Source organism: Ursus americanus, chromosome 36, assembly GCF_024610735.1.
Source record: "Ursus americanus isolate L20-20 chromosome 36, mUrsAme1.1.p, whole genome shotgun sequence".
Lineage (NCBI taxonomy): Eukaryota > Metazoa > Chordata > Mammalia > Carnivora > Ursidae > Ursus > Ursus americanus.
Genome location: NC_142162.1, coordinates 27,079,529 through 27,099,832, shown reverse-complemented (window position 1 = coordinate 27,099,832; position 20,304 = coordinate 27,079,529). Strand labels below are relative to the sequence as shown.

The 20,304-nt window shown below is 46.1% G+C and overlaps 1 protein-coding gene across 2 annotated transcripts in view; it reads left to right on the top strand.

The window, feature by feature from the left end:
• FRMD5 (FERM domain containing 5) overlaps positions 1–20,304 on the top strand; it is a 303,422-nt gene that overhangs the window by 261,607 nt on the left and 21,511 nt on the right. For both annotated transcript variants that reach the window (XM_045772273.2, XM_087859249.1), the window contains exons 5-7: positions 9,149–9,246; positions 11,394–11,517; positions 14,661–14,748. In XM_045772273.2, coding sequence (XP_045628229.2) covers positions 9,149–9,246; positions 11,394–11,517; positions 14,661–14,748 — 310 coding nt within the window. The remainder of the gene's footprint in view (positions 1–9,148; positions 9,247–11,393; positions 11,518–14,660; positions 14,749–20,304) is intronic.

Below are 20,304 nucleotides of genomic sequence, written 5' to 3'. Positions count from 1 at the left end.
GCTCACCCACCAGGAAGTGCATGGGGCTCCCACGTTGCTTCTGAAAACCAAGCCCGTCCAGTTACAGGAGCAGCCCTGCAGTTGTAGGAGCGCTAGCCCGCCCTGCTCAGGACCTTCAGAGTACTTGCCTCACTCTGAGCCTGTCCCTCTCCCCCCACCCGCCTCCCTGCCAACAGAGGTGATGATGCCAGGGCAGACCCAGAAGGCCACCCTTCTGTCCATGTGTCTGGGCACATTTAACACCTCTTTCTTGAGAACCTAGCACCTTGCCTCCCAACACCACACCTCAGGATCGCCTGGTCTCCACCTCACTCAGCCGACAGTGAGGATGACAGAGGTGACTCTAACAACTCAGTGAGTGGCCAGTGAGAGCACAGCAGACATGGCTTTCTGATTTGATTAAAGGGCAAAAATACATGGTTATCTTGGCCCTTAGGAGGAGCTTAACAATACAATTTTCTAAATCAAATGTTACTACAGGATACTAATGTACACACTCTCCTATCAAAAAGCTGCATAGACAAGCTCAGCTCCTATTTCTGTCAGTTCTCGGCTCCGTGGCCTCGGACATAAGATATTTAACCTGTCTGACCTTCAGATCCCTTATTTATAAAATGAGGAGAGGAAGAGCTAGCGCGTAATTGTTGGGAGAACTGACCGCTACACTAGGGTCTTGGACTTTGTGATACACCCCCCGGCAAGCCTTGCGCTGAGCAGAGGTCGCCAGATGGATTATATGGTCCGTGGACCCCCAAGGTCTCCACATGGGGCACACGTACAGTGAGCTCTGGCTTCTCTCTTTTGTTGAGGGGAAAAGGTGCTTCTTTTCTGATACTTCCCACTCCAGCTGTCCTTTTCCCCCACCAGCTAGAGTCCTACCACTTAAGAAACTAACTTTTGAGGACTCAGAGAAAAAGCCGTCCCAGGTCATCAGTTATCCAAGTCCTGGTGGTGCAGCATGAGGACCATGGCCAGGCCTCTGTCTGAGTCAGCAAGCTTCAAAGGCACTGACAAGGGTGTGAGCTCCTCCCCCTTCTGCCCATGTCTGTGCTGAGCATCCTCGACTGTTGTCCCCTTGCTCTCCACCTCACCAGCCTGCCTTCCCTAGAATGCATTTCCCAAGCATTGTTGGGGGTGTGAAGCGCCGGGTGACTGGGCCTGATTTGGAGTCTTCATGACTCCCCCTCCGAGGCATTCTGTGGAGGCCTTGGAATTAGCCGAGTCTCCTCTTTCACGTCCCTGCCCATCTTCAGAGAGCCGGTACCTGCCCCAGGCTCACTCAATACCCATAATTCATTCCTGGCTTAGAGGCCTCCATGCCACCTCCCTGCCAAACTAATTTAGCTGTCAGTGTGTTTTTTCCTAGCAATATTGGTCCTAAATTTCAATGCCGTCTCAGCTATTCCCATAAAGCCAGACTGAGAGGAGGGGATGAAATAGGGAGTAAAGAACTGTGCTTCATTTATCTCTTGGACTCTTCCCAGATGATAAATTTAGTTGCCAAATCCTGATTAATCTCTTTTGTCATTTTTTAAAGTAATAAATAGATTTTCTTGTCTGAGCTAGAGACAAGGCAGAGAAAATGGGGATTAGGCACCAGATTTAGCATTTAACAGGGACCGCAGGTGTATGAACGCTGTGGAAAGATCAAGTAGTAGAAGGGAACTGAGTGCAAATGGGGCCCCACCTTCTAAGGAAACAAACTGCCTGACACATGCCTGAGTGAGGGTGCTCACAAAAAATATTAATAGAATGAATGGATATACGTGAGAATGAATGGAGCTCACAGGTCATAAATTGCTTCGATGAACATCACTTGATCCTACCTCAGGCTAAGATGGTCTGGCAAGTGTTTTCTATAAAAGGCCAGAGAGTAAGTATTTTAGACTTTGTGCACCATATGGTCTCTGTCACAACGACTCGGTTCTGCCTTTGCAGTGCGAACGCAGCCAGAGACAATACCTAAATGAATGTGTATGGCTGCGTTCCAATAAAATCTTGCTTTATTTCACTGGAAACTCTGGAGGCAGGTCATAGTTTGCCGACCCCGGACAAAGGTATCGAAAAGATCTGGGTTCAAATTCCAGGTTGTTCTTTAGCTGTGCTACAAGGCAAGCAACAATCTCAGTACAGTGTGTGGCTCACAACATGCATTCAGTAAATCATTATTATTTTGTTATTGTTTTGCCGTCTGTCTCTCCCCACTGGAATGTAAGCTCCGTAAGAGTGGGGATTCTGTTTTGTTCCTTCTGTACTCCCAGCACCCTTGGCAGAGCCTGGCACATGTAAGTGCTCAGACCTGGATGGATGGATGGATGGATGGATGGATGGATGGATGGATGGATGGAGATGGATGGATGGATGGAGATGGATGGATGGATGGAGATGGATGGATGGATGGAGATGGATGGATGGATGGATGTGGATGGATGGATGGATGGATGGATGGATGGATGGATGGATGGATGATGGATGGGAGGAAGGGAAGGTGAGTAGGTGAGCTAAGCACAAGACGTACAGGCTCTCTAGAGTATTAAAAGTAAATTAAAAAAAAAAATCTCTGACTGCAGGTCTCCTTATAAGATTATAGAGGAAGCCAGGGACAAAGAATCTGATGAAGGAAAGTCAGGGCCAAAGTAAGAACTCTTCAGGAAATGCCAGTTCTTTCCAGAGGTCAGAAGCTTTAATTCTGGAACCATCTGTGGAATCATCTCCACCCTCTGTATCAAAAGCACAGTGCCACAGCCAATACCTTGGAGAGATGCACATGTCACAAAGACAGGTTTTCCTTGGCTGTCTTTTTAGGTTTTCACTTACTCTGCCTTCGGATAGTCCCAATTCACACCTCCATTAATTAAGGACAACGTTGGCATTAAACAAAAATGGAGATGAGGCCAGGAAAAGATAGGCCAAGTTTACCCAAAGTGTCCTAAGGATAAGCTTGTTGTCTTAAATCTGTTCTAAGGCTGATTTCTTCTTTGGTTCCCATGAGAATTTCCCTCCAATGACAGAGTTCTCTTCATTTAGGACCCTCTTTCTCTAATAGCTAATTGAATTACTATGGAGGTAGAAAAATCATCAGGCGCTGAGTCAGGAGGCCTTCCTTGATTCTGATTACTGTATCACCTCAGACAAGTCACTCTACATGTCTAGACTTCTGTTGCCTCACGTGTGAGAGAATTAGGCTCTGTAACTGCTATTCTGAGGCTCTGAGATTGGGTAACCCAACTAGCCTGCTTATGAGGAGCTGGCTAGGTTGGGTGGCCCCGGCAGGCTAATCTCTTCCCTGGTAGCAAAGTGGCCCTAGTGGCGGTGTCTCAGGCAAGATAGTCTTCCTTAGGTCCATGTGTGGCAGGGGAGAATATGCCATGTTCTCTTGAGAATAGGTCTAGGCATGCTATGAGTCACGTGGGATATATTCTCATGTCCAACAATACCGACTCATTGGTTACCTCCTTCAATGAACAAAACAAGAAGCTTGATGAAAGCCACCGTGGCAGAAAAGGGAGGGGAACCCCTAGTATAGCTCTGTCCTCTGAAGCTGATGGTTGATTCTTTCATGAGCTCACTTCTTGTCTTTTTTTATAATAATTTTTATTTTGTTATGTTAGTTACCATACAGTATATCCTTAGTTTTTGATGTAATGTTCCATGATTCATTAGTTGCGTATAACACCCAGTGCACCATGCATTATGTGCCCTTCTTAATACCCATCACCAGCCTATCCCAATCCTCCACCCACCTCCCCCCTGAAGCCCTCAGTTTGTTTCCGAGTCCACAGTCTCTCATGGTTCATTCCCCCTTCTGTTTACCCCCCCCCTTCATTCTTCCCTTCCTTCTCCTACCAATCTTCTATTTCTTATGTTCCATAAATGAGTGAAACCATATGATAATTGTCTTTCTCTCCTTGACTTATTTCACTTAGCATAATCACCTCCAGTCCCATCCATGTTGCTGCAAATATTGGGTAATCGTTCTTTCTGATGGCTGAGTAATATTCCATTGTACATATGGACCACATCTTCTTAATCCAGTCATCTGTTGAAGGACATCTCAGCTCCTTCCACAATTTAGCTATTGTGGACAATGCTACTATGAACATTGGGGTGCATATGGCCCTTCTCTTCACTACATCTGTATCTTTGGGGTAAATACCCAGTAGTGCAATTGCTGGATCATAGGGTAGCTCAATTTTTAACTTTTTAAGGGACTTCCACACTGTTTTCCAAAGTGGCTATACCAACTTGCATTCCCACCAACAGTATAAGAGGGATCCCCTTTCTCCACATTCTCTCCAACATTTGTTGTCTCCTGCCTTGTCAGTTTTTGCCATTCTAACTGCCTAACGGCTAATGATTTTGAACATTTTTTCATGTGTCTGTTAGCCATTTGTATATCTTCATTGGAAAAGTGTCTGTTCATATCTTCTGCCCATTTTTTGATTTGATTATTTGTTTCACGTGTATTGAGTTTGAGAAGTTCTTTGTAGATCTTGGATATTAGTCTTTTATCTGTAGTGTCATTTGCAAATATCTTCTCCCATTCCGTGGGCTGCCTCTTAGGTTTTTTTTTTACTGTTTCCTTGGCTGTGCAGAAGCTTTTTATCTTGATGAAGTCCCACAAGTTCATTTTTTCTTTTGTTTCTCTTGCCTTTGGAGACGTGTCATGAAAAAAATTGCTGTGGCCGATGTCAAAGAGGCTGCAGCCTGTTCTCCTCTATGATTTTGATGGATTCCTGTCTCACATCGAGGTCTTTCATCCATTTGGAGTTTATCTTTGTGTATGGTGTGAGGGAGTGGTCAAGTTTCATTCTTTTGCATATGGCTGTCCAATTTTCCCAGCACCATTTATTGAAGAGACTGTCTTTTTTCCACCGGATGTTTTTTCCTGCTTTGTCAAAGATTAGTTGCCGAAAGAGCCGAGGGTCCATTTCTGGGTTCTCTATTCTGTTCCATTGGTCTATGTGTCTGTTTTTGTGCCAGTACCATGCTGTCTTTATGATCACAGCTTTGTAGTATAACTTGAAATCCGGCAATGTGATGCCCCCAGCTCTGTTTTTCCTTTTCAACAATTCCTTGGTGATTTGGGGCCTTTTCTGGTTCCATAAAAATTTAAGGGCTGTTTGTTCCAGTTCTTTGAAAAATGTCATTGATATTTTGATCGGGATAGCATTGAAAGTGTAGATTGCTCTGGGTAGCATAGACATTTTTACTATGTTTATTCTTCTGATCTATGAGCATGGAATATTTTTCCATCTTTTTGTGTCTTCTTCAATGTCTTTCAAGAGTGATTTGTAGTTTCTAGAATATAGATCCTTTACGTCTCTGGTTAAGTTAATTCCAAGATAACATATGATTTTTGGTGCTATTGTAAACGCAATGGATTCCCTAATTTCTCTTTCTTCAATCTCATTGTTCGTGTCTAGAAATGCAACTGATTTCTGAGCATTGATTTTGTATCCCACCACATTACTGAATTGCTCTCTAAGTTCTAGTAGTTTGGGGGTGGAGTCTTTTGGGTTTTCCATATAGGGTATCATGTCATTTGCGAAGAAAGACAGTTTGACGACTTCTTTGCCGATTTGGATACCTTTTATCCCTTTTTATTGTCCGATTGCTGTTGCAAGGACTTCTAGTACTATGTTGAATAATAATGGCAAGAGTGGGCATCCTTGTCATGTTCCTGATCTTAAGGGAAAGGCTTTCAGCTTTTCCCCATTGAGAATGATATTTGCTGTAGGCTTTTCATTGATGGTTTTTATGAAATTGAGGAATGTACCCTCTATCCCTACACTCTGAAGGGTTTTAATCAGGAAAGGATGCTGTATTATTATTTTTTAAAAAGATTTTATTTATTTATTCAACAGAGATAGAGACAGCCAGCGAGAGAGGGAACACAAGCAGGGGGAGTGGGAGAGGAAGAAGCAGGCTCATAGCAGAAGAGCCTGATGTGGGGCTCGATCCCAGATCGCCGGGATCACGCCCTGAGCCGAAGGCAGACGCTTAACCGCTGTGCCACCCAGGCACCCCAGGATGCTGTATTATTGTCTTCTAAAGCTGTGCTTTGTTTTGTAGGATGTTGACTTGCCCCCCCTTTCCTTGCCCCCTCCAGTTGCACCACTGCCTGACAATGTCCCTGTGGTCTTACCCTTGACCCCACCCCCCCATAGCTGTTCTACCTCCAGAAGTCTAAAGAAACCCCACTCAGCAGTGGAAAGCCTGTATCCTTTCCAGCTCACTGGAGGCACCCACCATGCAACCAACAATAAAGATGCATGGGGCACCTGGGTGGCTCAGTCAGTTAAGCATCTGCCTTCAGCTCAGGGCATGATCCCAGGGTCCTGGGATCAAGACCTGCATCCAGATCCCTGCTCAGTGGGGAGCCTGCTTCTCCCTCTCCCTCTGACTGTTGCTCCCCCTGCTTGTGCACTCTCTGTCAGATAAATAAAATCTTTAAAAAATAAAAAAATAAAGATGCCTCATAAACACAGTGGTTCTGTGTCAGGGCCAGGTTCCCCCCCCTCCCCCCCGGTGGGAAGAAAGCAAATCAGAAGCTCCAGTGGGTTTTTTTCAAACCCAGGAGACACATACAGATTCTGATGTGCTCCCCCCAGGGGATGTTCTCCTCACTGCCACATTGACAATCACTGCCCAGAGCCTTGTCCCTTTCAAATATCTCCTGTAGTCCGGTATGTGCTGTCCCTGAATTGTGGACACAGACAGAGAGGTACAGAAGGAGTGATATATGGACTCAGGCCCAGGGAATGATCACTGAGTAAGGGACAAAAGAAAAGGTTTGCTTCCACATCCTGCCAGAGCCTGTGGGAGGTGGGAGTTGGAGCAGTGAGAGGCAAAGAAGCACTCTCCCCCTCCCTCTCTCCCCTTCCCTTCTCCTCCCAAATTTGCCCCCCTCCCTCCTTTCCTCTCTCTCTCTGCCCTCCTTCCTCTCTCCCATACGGAGGTGTGGCATTTTACTGTAGGAAGCAGAGCGAGGACGAGTAGATTTGGTAGATCCATCTTAATTATTCACTCGACGTGATGTCTTTTTCTTTCAGTTTTTCATGGCAAACACTGCGGCAGAGTGGGGGTGCTGCTGATGGTGGTGGTTGGTTGTGAGGAGAGGAGTTCTTATCAACTTCCAGACGACAGTACTCACCTTCCCTTTGGTTTGGGGAGGGCAGTCCATCCTGATGTGGTTAGATGGATGCTTTCGAATACTCTTAGGACAATGCTTCTCAAACTTTATATATAAGTCACCTGGGGATATTGCTAAAACAATTCAGTAGGTCTAGGATGGGCCTAATATTCTCCACTTCCAACAAGCTCCCAGATGATGCTGACCCCCCTGATTTGTGGGCCACACTTTTGAGTATCAGGGCCAATTTCTCCTGCATCTGTTTGTTAGTTACTTGAATCAGTAAGCCCAGGCTCTCTGAGTCACCTGCCAGGACCCCTCCCTACCCCAGAAGTTACACTGTCAATGGTCCTCTTTCTTTTGAGCATTTTCAGGGGAGCAAATGGGCACAGAATCCTCTGTATTATTCTTCAGCCTGAAAACAAAAGCAATGGAAACCTCTAGTGGTCCAGAGAGGGCCCAACTTCTTTGTGCTTCAGACTGATGGAGTTCAGGGGAATTTTACATTTCTATTACTCCTGTAGCGATTCTGTAGTTATCTATGGTTAGCAGAGTGCCACAAAACTTGGCTTAAAATGATAAGCATTTATTACCTCTCCATTTCTGTGGGTCAGGAATTCAGGAGTGGCTTACCTGGGTGGCTCTGGCTCAGGGTATCTCATGGGCTTGCAGTCATCTGAAGGTCTGACTGAAGGATTCATTTCTTTATGACCTGGTCTCAGAGGTTAGACACTAGCACTTCTGCTTTATTCTGTTTGTTAGAAGCAAGTCACTAAGTCCAAACCATACCCAAAGGGAGAGAATTAAGCTCTACTTCTGGAAATGAGGAATATCAAAGAATCTGTAGGCATATTTCTAAATCACCATAGATGCCCCAGGACAAGACATCACTGTGGTGGGTGACACACTTAAGGGTTTGATACCCTTGGCTTTTGCTCTTTTCAGGGCACCTATAAAGTTTTGACACCAGAGACCTACTCTTTGTAAAGACATTTCAAAACAGTCAACAATTCCATTCCACTGTGACAGGGCCCACCCAACTCCTTGTGAAACTTTGAAGCAGTTATAAAGCAAGGAGGGCCATATAACAGAGTGACTAAGAGCCAACCTCAAGGGTCTTGGGGTCCTGAATTCGAATCCTGACTCTGCCACTTCCCAGTTGTGTGCCCTTGAGAAAAATCACTTAAGCCTCAGTGCCTTTATCTTAAAAGAGGGGAATAATATAACACTGTATGTTGATTATACTGGAATTAAATTTTTTTTAAAAAAAGGAGGGGATGATAGTACCTATTTCAGAGTATGGGGTGAGAATTAGATGAGATATTGCATGTAAAGTGCAAAACACCTGGACTGGCAGATAGTAAGTGCTCAGTACGTATCAGCTACCATTAGCTGTTATTCTGCTGTCCTGCTTCCATCTGAGGTGAGAGCTTTCTCTGAAGAAACGCTAGCCACAGTTGCTGTGCTTTTCCTTTTCCTGGCCCTTTTTACACCTTCTTCAAATTCTGTGGTCCAGTTGAGCTCTGCCAATAAATGAAGGCCGTTCCACACACGGGCGGGTTGTCTTGGCAAGCCAAGGCAGAACTCCTCCTTGGGCTAGTTCCGCTTCGTAAGAAGAAACATCAGCCAGAATCCGCGGCGGAGAGAGGCCCAGCTGGCCCCTCTCTGCTGACACAGGTTTCTTTTTCAGCACTGAATGGGCCACGGCTGGCTCCTTCCAAAACCTAGCACTGGAGCGGGGCACAGTGTTTTTGCCAGAAAGCACCAATTCTGTTTTGAGCTCCCGAAGGAAACTGACAGGTTGTTTTGAATTGAACCCCACATCAGTTTGGGGCAAAGTTCTTGGAAGTCTTCAGGAAAACGGAAAATACATTTGTTCTGTGGTGCATTTTAAATTTGTTTTAATGTAGCAATAAAGTACCCTGACAAGAATTTGATAGGCTTTTATTCCACCCTATGTCTTTAAAGCCCTCAGAGAAATCCTTTCTAGTTCAGCCTCTGTTTTCTCTCCAGGTACTTAGTCTTCCTACAGATCAAAAGGGATCTCTACCATGGCCGCCTCCTCTGTAAAACATCAGATGCTGCCTTGTTAGCAGCTTACATCCTTCAAGGTAATGACTTTCGACAAGATGAATTTGCTTTTCATGCTGAGTGCTGATTACATTATTTCAGTTACTACAGATGACTACTTCTCGGATATAAACAGTATCTAACTTGAAGCAGAGTCTGAGTGGGAGGGCTTTGCCTAGACGCCCTAGGTTCCGAAAGCTCCGACCACTCAACCCTATGCTGCGCCCAAGGTCTTTCTGCCAGCACCTTCAGCTCATTGTGACTCTGTTTGGGGTTTCCTCCGCCCTTGGTTGATAGAGTTACTGAGACTCTGGAGAGTCATTTGAATGAATTTTTTCCTAGCCTTTCATGCAAATCTCAAAGGTGTGAAGTATCTTGGAATTCTGGTGTCCCTTTCAGAGACCTTTCCATTCAGAGTGGTCAGGGTTGGAATGTTTACAAGTAACAGACGCATTTCCTAGCATCCTAATAAGGCAGGGTTGAATCTGTATCCAGTTGATGCCAACTGCCTTTTTTCCCTTTTTTTGCAAAATAGCGGGAAAGGTATGCAGTCTTCATGTATGTGAAGCCTTCTCCTTCCCTGAAATGCAGGGGCTCCTAAGTGCACTTTCGAGACTTCTCTTAGTCCTTAGGCCTGAAACTGTCACCAGATTATTCGGGACCACAGCACTAAAATCACGGTTTCCATCTTAGTTGGAAATCTGTGAACTCCAGGAAGCTACTTTGTGAAAAGAACCTGAAAAATGCTTGCCAATAAAAAACTACAGTTCTTCTGTTAGGAGAAATATCATAGCTGCATTAAGAATGTAAAAGTCCACACATTGCAACTTTGACTTCTGAGAGTCCTGTTTTTAAAAAGCACCTAACCACCAAGTCTAGAAGGTGCTTGCCAACTCTAAGTACAGAAAGAGAACGTCTTCGTTTTTAAAGGAGATCTTGGTCCTAAGTGAGATTTTAAACCCTAGTCTTTCCACCAGATTTACCCTGACAACCATATTGAATTGTTCTTTTTTTTTTCCTTTGAAGAAATAATTGATGTCCAATATTGATGTTGTCCACTTGGAGATTTCTAAATAAAATCGTAATAAATGACTTCATGGCTCAAGGTCACTCTGGACTATAGGCCCAGGGAAGCTTTTAGTCTCTTGCTGAACGATAGAAATTCCCAAGTAATTTGGAAGACACAATGAGTAGATTTGTGCACAAGTACAATATTTAGCTGTGAGAGGAGGGCACATTTTCCTCTTAATATTTTCTCATCCCTCAAGATTCCTCATGGCCTCTGGTTGTGGTTCTCACTAAAGGAGAAAAGACAACCACGAAGCACCTGGCACTTTTTAACATACCTCCTCCTAACATATTCGTGATGTTCCCTGTGAAACACTTCCTGTGCAGAGGGCTGCGTTTTGACTTGCTTTGTGCAGAGTGCCATGGGCCTACCACCCTCCCCTCCACAGAGGTCACCGATCTGAGACCCCAGCAGCTTTAGGGATGGACTCTTTCTAAATGGGTGGAGGAAAAAGCCCCACCCTGTGCAGAAAACTAGGAAACCGGGTGCTCCTCAACTCAATGGCCAGTTTTAGCCAGTCTTCCCACTCTGAGGTTCTCTCCAAGGGGCCTGACACCTGGTTAGCCCTGAATGAGTATTTACTCAAATGTATTCACTTGATTTGATTTGATTTGATTTGTTGGACTAAGAGTTGACTTCTGAGTTTGGGTCATGGCTCATTCATCAGTGTGTCCCTGCTAAAATCCTCCAAACTGAGACTTAGACTTCTGATCTGGCTCAGGCTCAAGAGACTGTATCATCCTGATCAAGCTGTTTCCTGTGCTGCCACAAAGAGCATTGATCCCGTCCCTTTTCTCAAGGCTGAATGGATAAAGACCGCGATGCAGGCTTCTGCTCTTTTATTGCATATTTACTTGTGGTGACCACAGAACACAGGCTTGGCTGTAGTGTCTCTGCTTAGGCTTGATATCAACCCAGAGCACACACCTGGGAAAACAAAGGTAGGCATGCTTCTGAGGGGCATGCCCTCTGCCTGACCCACAGCCATGCTCAATATCCATTGTTCTTTATAAATTTGGTATATGCTTTGGCTTTTGCTCTGTGTGTTAATTTCTTGTTGCTTTACAGTGATGATTTACCTATCTCCACAACTGTTTTACTCTGCTTTCCTTTTGCAAGCGGAGATTGGGGATTATGACCCAGGGAAACACCCTGAAGGCTACAGCTCCAAGTTCCAGTTTTTCCCAAAACATTCAGAGAAGCTGGAAAGGAAAATTGCTGAGATTCACAAGACAGAACTCAGGTACGTGACCCTTGGTTCAGGCTCAGGACACTCGGTCCTCCAAAGCCTGACCACACAAGCCCTGAGCTGCGCCCTCTGCTCCTACAGACCCAGTCCTCCTGACTCTGGGATGTGCCATTTTCACCATTCCACCGACAGCACAACCCCAAGCCCTGGTGTAGGCTGAAGCTTGAGGGCAGCAGGGACATTATATTGTAAGGAGAACAGAGAGGGACTGGCCTCTGAAGTGTATCTGCTTCACTAAGATAAATGAAAAGAGAGAGGAAAGAAGCGTGGACTAGGGAAAAGGAAAAGAAAAACATAAAAGAAACAACAGAAGAGAAAATAGGAGGCATGTGAAAAATGGGTAAGCCTCTACCTTCAGTCTGTGGCAGTGTGACAGATGGCTTCTGGGTCAGTGGATGGGACTGCACAGGGCTGGCCTGGTTCATAAATGCTGGGGGTGCCCTGAGAGCACTTGGTTTAGGGGCTGTGTCTTCAGTACTGCCTCACCCAACCCACAGCCCTACACAGAGGGAAGGAGGGGAGAAGTAGCTGAAAGCAGGAGGCTTGTCCTCCTCAGATTCTCTTTGCCCAGAATATGCAAAATTCCATAAAATAGCATTAATGTATCCTCTCACCCATATTATATAGGATTTTCTAGAAGACTGATTAAAACAAAACAAAACAGTAGAGCCTGGGCGGCTCAGTCAGTTAAGTGTTCCACTCTTGATTTCAGCTCAGGTCATGATATCAAGCCCTGTGTCCGCCTCCACCCTCAGCAGGGAGTCTGCTTCTCTTCCTCTCTCCCTCTGCCCCTCCCCCCCCACATGTGCTCTCTCTCTAAAATAAATACGTCTTCAAAAAAACAAAAAACAAAAAATTTTTAAAAAAAGAAAAACCAGTAGTGTGTATGCACTCTACTTTGTGTGGCATGCTGGAGCACCTAGACCCCAAACTGATAAACCATGTGGAAAAGGCTACATACAATGCAATGCTGTAAAATAAAACATGCCATCATATTAGTACGGCACAACTTTTTAAAATCTTTTTAAATGTTTGCTTATCTATCTTCCTGGGGAAGGATAATGCCCAAGGGCGGGGGGGAGATATTTCTGATGTTAATATTAAGCTTCAACTTAATATTGCACTGGCTCCCACCCTCCCCGGGAATGGAGACAGCTCTCAGAGGTGAAACCCTGGCGCTTCCCCATCCCTCTCCCTATGCTGGTGTGGCCTTTTTTGAGCAGGCTGGCTCCTCCCATCACTGTTAGGGAAATAGTGGCCCCTTGTGGTAAAGGTCAGAATAAACATGGACCTTTGAGGGTTCATGGTTCATTCAAAGCAGAGATCAAGGATGTGCTGGGACAGCCAGAGGCACTGCCAGGAGGGTTTTAGAGCAGCGGAGACAGCCATCCAGAAACCTAGCAGGAGACAGGGGACCCCCCAGGAAATGATGCCCACTTTGAGGGCCTTGGAGGCTTGGGCCAACTCCTGGAATAAATGGAGCCCACAAGACCCTCCAGCTTCCAGACAGGGAATGAGGACGCTCCCTGGAAGGGGCCGTGGTGCTTAGCTGCCTCTGGTGCCCAGCCTTTTGCCTGCCACACCAACATTTCCCACACACCTTCTCCGGCCTCAGGTGTGCTGGTGGATGTAGAAATCTGCAGTCAACAAAATGCCTACTTGCACATGTTGGCCTCATCTTCATTATGTAAAAATATGTCTGTTTCCTTCCTCCAGCTCTAACGTGAGTTCCTGGAGGGCCCAGACAGTGCACTTTATTTCATGGTAGATTTTACAGCAAGCAGCATGGAGACTGGCACAGAAAAGTGCTGACTGGTGTCTCTCCCGAGGGACACTAGGGGGAATCTGGCCTGCTCCTTCCTGCTCTGCCTCGTCTTCCTGCACTACCGTATTACTCGAGACAAATAATGAACTTAGAAATCAGCAACTTTCAGTCCTTCCCACCAGCCATCAGAGTTGTTGCTGACTTGACAAACTGCCCACCCCTCCTCGCAGAGAAACCAACCCGACATCTGTAGGAGTGTGTCTGCTTCACCAAGGCTCTGGACCCTGAGGGCGCCTGAGGTAACGCTGCCACTGGTTCTGCGTGGAGCTCAGGAAAGCACGTGATAACAGCTGCAAAGGGAATGATGCTAAAGGTCCCCTCCTCAGATGGCTTGGCACTAGGGCTGCTTTCTTCCTTTTTCTGCTTGTTTCCTTTCCATAGTCATCACCCTATGGATAAACAGAGCTATTGTGGAGTCTGGGGAGCTCAGCACTGTCTCCTGCTGTCTCTTCACCCTCCATTCCCATGTTCCCTTCTGGTAAAGGAAAAGCGTTGGCAGTACCAGCAAGATATATAGGCCCCTTCTTTGTATTTCAGTCTAGATCAGATCACAGACAAGAAACCCATGGCCTGCAGCCAGTGTACAAGTGTGTTTTGTTTGCCCCCACAGTATTTGAAATTGTAAAATACCACATAAAAATCAGTATCTCTGACTTCCCATTTACAAGCAGTGCTTTTAACATCTAGCAGTGCTGGGCCCTGCATTCCCACATGACTACAGTCTTGGAGCTGAGGAACAGCTGCCCTCATTCGATGAGGTAGCACTCCCCAGTCTGCCACAGTCCCCACCACTCCCTCCTGTCTACACTCAGCCCATGTCATTCATTATGTAGTCAGCCTCAGTCTGAAGACATCTGAGTTTTTGACCCTAGACAGGAATCTCTGAAGTTGGTCCTGAACAGGGCAGGGAGCACACTCTGTGGAAAAACTGGAGTGTAGACTTACCCTGAATGCTAAAATATCTATTTATATATATATAAATATATATATATATCATATACATGATATATATATATATCATATATATATGATATATTAATATATAATTAATACATAATATATATAAATTAGCGAAAAAGAGTGAGTGAGTGGGGTAGTGGCAGAAGGTGAGAATCTTTCAAGCAGACTCCCCACTGAGCGCGGAGCCCAACACAGGGCTCGATCTCACAATCCATGAGAACTTGAGCTGAAATCAGGAGTCAGACACTTAACTGACTGAGCCACTCCATGAAAGCTTCTTAATGGAGAGTTTATCTCAAGGGAGTCTATGAGAACAGGAAACCCTGAAATCATCTCATTTTCTTCATTCCAGTGGTCAAACACCAGCAACATCAGAACTGAACTTTTTAAGAAAAGCACAGACACTGGAGACATATGGAGTGGACCCTCACCCGTGTAAGGTAAGCCCCCCATATGGTCGGAGACTGCACTGACCTTGCCTCCTCCAGAGGGCGAAAGGCAGGGAAGGAACACGCCTGCGCCATCCACCTTCAGTATCTGGTTGACTGGCTCTTTTAGTGAGAGGCCAGAGAAAATGTCACTCCTTTTGAAAACTCCTCTGGCTTCCACGCTACATAATTTTGTGGTGCCACATCAATGTCAGAGGGTCCGAGGCAAAGTCAATCTAAATAACAAATCCGAAGCTGGGGCCCCACTTTGGCAGCAGTGGGTAATTTCGTGGAAACGAAGAGAGGAATGTGGAAGGCCCCCCACGGGGAATGATCAGAGGCCGCTCAGCGGACTGCCCACCCTTCCCTGACCTGTAATCTAGTTTCTTTCCAAGAGCGGGTTTTATTGACTACAGCAGCGTAAGTCACTGCGCGGAACTGCAGTGGAGTCGCATTTAATTCCATTATGCGCCTGCGAGGGTGAGACGGAAACCAGCCAGGGAGGCTCTGCCCAGAGGAAACCTCTGTAATTGCTCACATGTGTCTGGCAGTTTGGAGAAGAGCTCAAGCAGCCACAGTCACTATGGAGAGCAGTGGAGACACAAGGCTTCTTCCCATCTCTCTGTGGCTGTGTCCCTCCACATCTCAGTTGCTTTGACACTCCTGGTCTCTGCCTCAGTTTCTCCAGCTTTTGGCTCTCTCTTTCCACTACTGGAAACCACTAAAGCTGATTCTCAAACTGATCTGAGGGAGCCAGTATCCTATGGGAAGAAGAGGACTTTGAGATTTTTCTTCCTAATGAGGGGACACCATAAGTTTCCAACAAAAATTAAAAGAAGAGAATAAAGGGGCACCAGGGTGGCGCAGTCAGTTAAGTAACCAACTCTTGATTTCGGCTCTGGTCGTGATCGCAGGGTCATGGGATTGAACCCCATGTCAGGCTCCACGCTCAGCAAGGAGTCTGTTGAGATTCTCTCCCTCTCCCTCTGCCCCCTCCTCGAATAAATAAATAAATCTTAAAAAAAAAGAAAGAAAGAAGAAAAGAAAAGAATAGAAAGCAAGGAACCCAGTAATGTAGGTGCAGAGTTGTATTTCCCTTGGCCTCTTGGCGAGGTGATGGTGATTTGTTCTTGCATAGGATTTGATGCTGAAACTTCAAATATGAACTTTGAGAACATTCTGGCACTCAGAAACCCTGGTCACCTTTCCCACCCCATACAGTTCCCTATCCACCAGCACAACCTAATGCCAGATAACCCCTGTGTTCTTGGGGACCAGCACGGTCAGAAAACACATTCATGCCTGTTAGTACCAAAAAAAAAAAAAAATTGATACATGGGTATTTACAAATGAATTAGCGAATCCTTGCATGACAGATAAAGTTTAACCTCCATGAATTCCTCAGATACTATCCACAGGGAGACTGCATAGGACTGAAGAGAGCTTCAGAGTCAGCTGGCCTTGGCTCCAGCACTGATCTCTGCCTTTCTGAGGCCTTTGTAGGCTTCTCTGAGTCTTGCTTTCCTCACCTGTGTGAAAGTACACAGAAGGTACTCAGTGACTGGGCTCCACGAACTGCTGAGTCACTTCAGAACCTTGAAAGACGTAGCTGCCTAGAGATAGCAACCTTCATCATAAGGCCAGGTCACCTCCAAGCCTGCCCAGTCCCCTTGAGGCCACCCAGAGCACCCGCCTTTTCAGAGTTGGGTCCCTGGGCAAGGCTGTCATCTGACAGCACAGAGTGGACAGATGGTAGACAGTGAACCTGAGCACGAGTGGAGGTGGGTGAGGATTCCCCACTGTTGCCTATGTGGATCTGGAAGCTACAGTGGCAGTCAGCCCAGTGTCCAGCCCAAGTCCACATGTACCCTAGGCTGTGACGCTCCTGGTCAGACCCATCTTTGATGAGTTTATCCATTATTAGACTCAGAGGCTGAAGAGGCTGCAGGAGGGAACCCCTATTCACACCAGACATTGTGTGAGGCCCAATTCACAGCATCAACTCCTAGAAGAAAGGAGGGAAGACACATTTGTGGCACGCCTTCCATGGCAGGCCCACTGGAATCCTTTTGCATTATTTTCTCATTTAATACTCATGCCAGCCCTGGGAGGTGGATTTTACTCTTTCCTATTTAATAGGTAAGAAGATGAAAGCTCTGGGAGTCCACAGTTTACAAGGCCCTGAGTAGTAGACCAAGAATTTGAACTCAAGTCACTCCCCATTGTCATGTATCTATAAGGAACAGAAGCCCCCAGGAGACTCCCTCTAGGGAAAAGGTGGGAGCAGTCATCTGCATGGGCTTCCAGTCCTTTGTTCCCAGGCCCTGTACTTCTTGCTCCCCCAGAGTCCGGGCCCTGCTGCACACCCCACACATGGCTCCTCAGCTCATCTCATTGGGCTCTGGATCATAGTTTCTTAGCCCTCCTGAGCAAGGACAGTTCAGGAGCCTTTACTCTTGTCATTAAGCAGGGTTACTTTGGTGATATGCTACCAAGCACTCGCCTTAATGTTGCTACAAGGAGAGCTGAAATAAGCTGGAGCACTCGGTGTAATAAATACCGATGATTTCTATTAACAGAGAGGCAATTACTGGGCCCAGGGAATCTGGGGCATGCAGCCCTAGGGAGGACAGAAGAAGAGGAATCATTTTGATAATTAAATGAGAGCAGAACAACACTTCAGCTGGGCTCTGTTCTCCTGGACTGATTAAGTAGCTGCTGTTCTTCTTGTCCACACCGATGGTTTCTTTCTGCCCAGAGTGTCCTTGTCTGGCCCTGGGACAAGGAAGAGATCCTACCAACTCTGGGTGGGAGAGCCAGAGGGCTCCAGCAGCCAGCTGGCTTACAATAATACCCAGCTCTGAGCTTGCACAAGCTGTCCTGAGCTCTCTGCATCGCCTCTCAGCCCCCATCTCCTGACAGGAGCCCCCAGCAGACCAAGCCTACAGCTGCTGGAAGAGAATGGAGCAAACCACTGGCAGCCCAGTGTTGCATCTATTCCCCAACTCTGACACCTCTCTAACCTCAGGAGCTACCACCTTGTTCCTTCCAGGGGGCCTTGGGACTGGTTGTTTGCCTTGGATCTCCTGTAGGCCCAGACTGTGGCTTCTTGCCCTGTTGAGGTTTATGGCGTGGTCAGATTCATTACAGACACCCGTTCTGTACCTAGCCTTATGATGAGTCATGGAGGTGCGGTTTACTGAGAGCCTGGACATGCGAGACATTTATACATACTATCTCGTTTAATCTTTACCAAGATGTTCTTGTCCTCATTTTGAGATAACAACACTGAGCCTGGGAGCCTGGGTAGCTCAGTCAGTTAAGCATCTGCCTTCGGCTCAGGTCATGATCCCAGGTTTCCTCTCCTGCTCAGCGGGGAGTCTGCTTCTCCCTCTACCCACCACCCCCTGCTTGTGATCTCTCTCTCAAGCTCTCTTTTTCTCAAATAAATAAAATCTTAAAAACAAAAACAGAAACACTGAGCCTCTGAGAGACCAACTAACATGTCCAGAGTTACTGGTAAGGGACTCACACCTGGACGTGCCTGAGTCTCAATGCTGTGCTTTTTCAGTTACCATTCATAGTCTTTCTTCTGGGGAGATGGCATTTATTTAGGAACAAAGGACTCACTACCAATTCTGACAGAGAAAACTTAGGGCACAACTGAAATCATCAGAAAAATTTAATGTAAATTCACCAAGTGGCTTTGTCTTTTCTGTACAGGAGAAAACTGATTTCGGAAGATCTAGGTTAGAGCAACCATACAAATAAAATTGTCATTCCTCTCACTTTTCATATCAGCCACTACGCTCCTCTCTAAATAAATCCCCTTCCCCATCTTGATAAGTTGCCCCTGACCTCAGAGGAACAGAACAAGGATCAGCAATTTAAAAAAATAATAATAAAAAAAAGGATCAGCAATGACTCGCCCTCATCCCCCAGTGGGCCCCTCCTGGCTGCACTGTGGGGAGAGTGGTAGGTTTACTGCTGAGATGAAGAACTTGCCTAAAGCCACTTAGATGGCAAGTATCTGCCAAGGCTTCCATTTCTGATCTTTAATGGGGTGACATCAAGGCTCTTATAGGGTTGCCTCCTAATTTCCACTCTACTTTCCTGTGACCATGTTTCAATATATTGAAACTGGGTGATTTTCACGATTGACTTAATGTAAAGGTTCCTAGCTATGAGCTTTCAGGGATGGGCGTAAGTATGTGGAAGAGCATGTGAAATCTTCCCTAAGGTTTTTTTTTTTCTTTTAAAGACTTATTTATTTTAGAAAGAGAGCATGCACATGAGCATAGGGAGGGCCAGAGGTAGAGGGGGAGAGAATCCCAAGCAGACTCCCCACTGAGCATAGAGCCTGACGCAGGGCTCAATCCCATGACCCTGAGATTTGACCTGAGCCGAAATCAAGAGTCAGACGTTTAACCGACTGAGCCACCCAGGCACCTCTTCCCTAAGGTTTTTGAAAACAGAGGTTTCATCTACCCATATTGAATTAGTTTAAGTAATGATCCAGAGAGGGGATTGGATGATCTCGAAAGAATACCCTGGTTCTGTCTCTGGCATACACAGGATGTCCTCTGGGGTGGCAGCAGACAGACGCGTACTTCATTGTATCCAGAGGTGGAACCCATGGGGATTGGGCAAAGGTGGCCAGATGTCCCTACTTCCCAGAACCAGTCAGTGCTGTGATTTCCAAAAATCCTTTTCTGGGCAGAGTGATCATCTTAAGGTGAACCTTTGATGATGTCAAACTGAAGCAGTCAAGTTTGACGGTGATTTCTACACGAACATATGAAGGACTCTGTGCAAATTCAGCCCCCTCCAAGAAAAAAACACGATTGGCCATGTCTTGGCAGTAAGTCATTTAGGCCATCACCCTAAAATCAGATAGAGTTGTATTTCCTGAAGTATGTATTATGGTCTTTGTTTGACAAATGAGTAAATTGAGGTTCAGAGAAGTGAAGTAAGTCACAGAGCAAATAAGCCGGGCTAGGGTCCTAAAACAGGAATGAAGCTCTTTCTACAAGGATGAAAAATTGAAAATAAATCTTATACCTCACAGCTGTAGATGTGAACTAAATACTTCAGACCACTATCTGATGCAGAGTGGGGCTAGCAATATATGCTGTGTGGCCATCAAGACTTGAGTTTTTATTCCACCTCTCAGATCCATTAATGCTCAGTCCTGTGGGTACTGATCTTGTCAGGACGGGAAGGGGACAGAGAGAAAAGACAGCCTCCAGCCTGATAAGATGGAAGATCTGAGGAACAGGTTACCACCTTCTGTGTCACTTCCCTCTTGTCCTCATTTCTTACTCTTTTTGTCATACAACTCGTCCTTTTGCACACAAATCCCAAGGGCAGGCTCACACGAGAATGACACATTAGATGGAAGAAACTGGGAAGGTTCCAGAGAAGGTGTCAGTGTGGCTGCCTGTTTGTTTTCGTGCTGGTGCAGATGTGAGGCTTCTCGCTGTCATTCCAAGTCCTGCTCCTCAAGTGCCAGAGACAAGTAGCAAACATTCCAGCTGCCCTTGCCCCTGTGGACACCCAGGTGCCAGG